The sequence below is a fragment of the Priapulus caudatus genome, unplaced genomic scaffold (genome assembly GCF_000485595.1).
Source record: "Priapulus caudatus unplaced genomic scaffold, Priapulus_caudatus-5.0.1 Scaffold182, whole genome shotgun sequence".
Lineage (NCBI taxonomy): Eukaryota > Metazoa > Priapulida > Priapulimorpha > Priapulimorphida > Priapulidae > Priapulus > Priapulus caudatus.
Window position 1 is genome coordinate 304569 of NW_014577243.1, and position 1693 is coordinate 306261.

A 1693-nucleotide genomic window follows, 5' to 3' on the forward strand; every position below is an offset into this window, starting at 1 on the left:
CACACAACACACACACACACACACACACACACACACACACACACACACACACACGCACACATGTACACATCACAGTAACCTTTACACCAGGTTGTCAAGTCGAGACACATCGATGCTATACTTAATATGTGATATACATGTATTATAGCCTCTGATACTGATGGGCACAATGAGAGGAAACAAGAGAGCTAGCTGAGGTAGCGATGAAGGGGCGGATCCCGATATTCTAGAAAGGAGGCGGTGGGTTGAATGTGAATTGAAGTTAGGGATTACCTTAAGTTATATATACATTGAGATATATTTAAAAAAAAACCTTCCATGTGCCCTTGTGATTTTTCGCAGCCATAAGCCTGTGAGCCATGCGTATGGATTTGATTTCGTATAGCATAGTGCACACAATGCGGTCCTTTTCTACTCGTTTATTCTGTAATATGGTAGATTTCGTTTGGAAACCGCAGCTAAAGACGCTACCGTTCGTTGGCCCCCTACTACCGCTGCCAGATCACGTTTCAGTAATGCACGAGATGTTGTGCTTATATTATTTACAGAAGCTCGTTGTGGTTCGCTAGCGGTTGGTGACAAGTTGCTTGCTAGAAATAACTGGCTTGATAGTCGAGTCGATTTAATTACGAACTGCGTTTAACTACGATTAGCTTCGAAGCTCGACTGAGAATGACAGTCGCACGGAAGCCAGTCGTAATGTTAGGAGATCGCAACATTCCGCGGTCGCAATCACTGTAAAATGACACGCCGCTGCCGACGAGTATTTAACGAAATAATAACCAGGAAAAAATCTATTAATGATAATATTGACTCGTAACAATAACCTTTTCTATGTGCGTTTATTTAAGTAGCTAGCTACATACGCACACGCACTCACGCACAAACAGCGCGCGCGGCATGCACGCACGCACGCACGCACGCGCGCGCCATACTCTACCACACGTACGCCCGCACCCACGGATGGATGCACTTACATTGAGTACTGGTGACCTGTTCGTCGGCAGCGACCATCCGACTGAGAATGACGTCAGTTAGATTATTCATTCATTAGTATTTAGCTGCTGCGGGCAATACGACGGAGCCACTGAAATCTGCGGCTTGCACACACAGTTGCAATCTCTTCGTGCTTCCATGCGATACAAAGTCCGTAGCCCCAGCGAGTTGGTGCACACTTCCTGTTACCCAATCTGAATCCTTGAAAGATTCCAGTGGGGCCTTGGATTGTTATCCATACCTCCGGCGGGACCGTGAACACTTTCCGTGCTTCGCGAGGAGCCAGGGTAAACGACGGCTCCGTCCCCGGAGAAATGTCCCACGCGAACTCTTCCACCATCACGACTGCGTGTGATAGCTTTACTTGACTGTGAAACCGAGGAAGCTAGCTATCATACTCCGCGGAGAAACACGTGCACTCTCATTAGTTGTGAGTGCGGGGAAAACGGGCAATGAGGCAGCAGTCGAGTCGGTTTCAGACGTTCGAGCGTGCGACTGATCAGCGATGCTTGGTCGCGACTAGATCTCTCGTCTGTTGTGTTGGCCCGGTGCTGTAGTATGCGCGCGTGCATAGGTACGCGCGGATGGCTATAGTTCCTCAAGGTGCGGCTTTCGTCTTACTTCTGGGAAACGGATTTGTGGTAGGGGAAAGCACATTGCACTGGGTACACTCGATCGCTCACTATATAAACATCAC

The 1693-nt window shown here is 48.3% G+C and overlaps 1 protein-coding gene across 1 annotated transcript in view; it reads right to left on the reverse strand.

Annotated features, from left to right (window-relative positions):
- The window catches only part of LOC106806854, a 35116-nt gene extending 34060 nt beyond the window's left edge, over positions 1-1056 (reverse strand). Inside the window, exon 1 of the mRNA XM_014808988.1 lies at positions 978-1056. Coding sequence (XP_014664474.1) covers positions 978-1047 — 70 coding nt within the window. The 5' untranslated portion in view covers positions 1048-1056. The remainder of the gene's footprint in view (positions 1-977) is intronic.
- Positions 1057-1693: the final 637 nt, after the last annotated feature.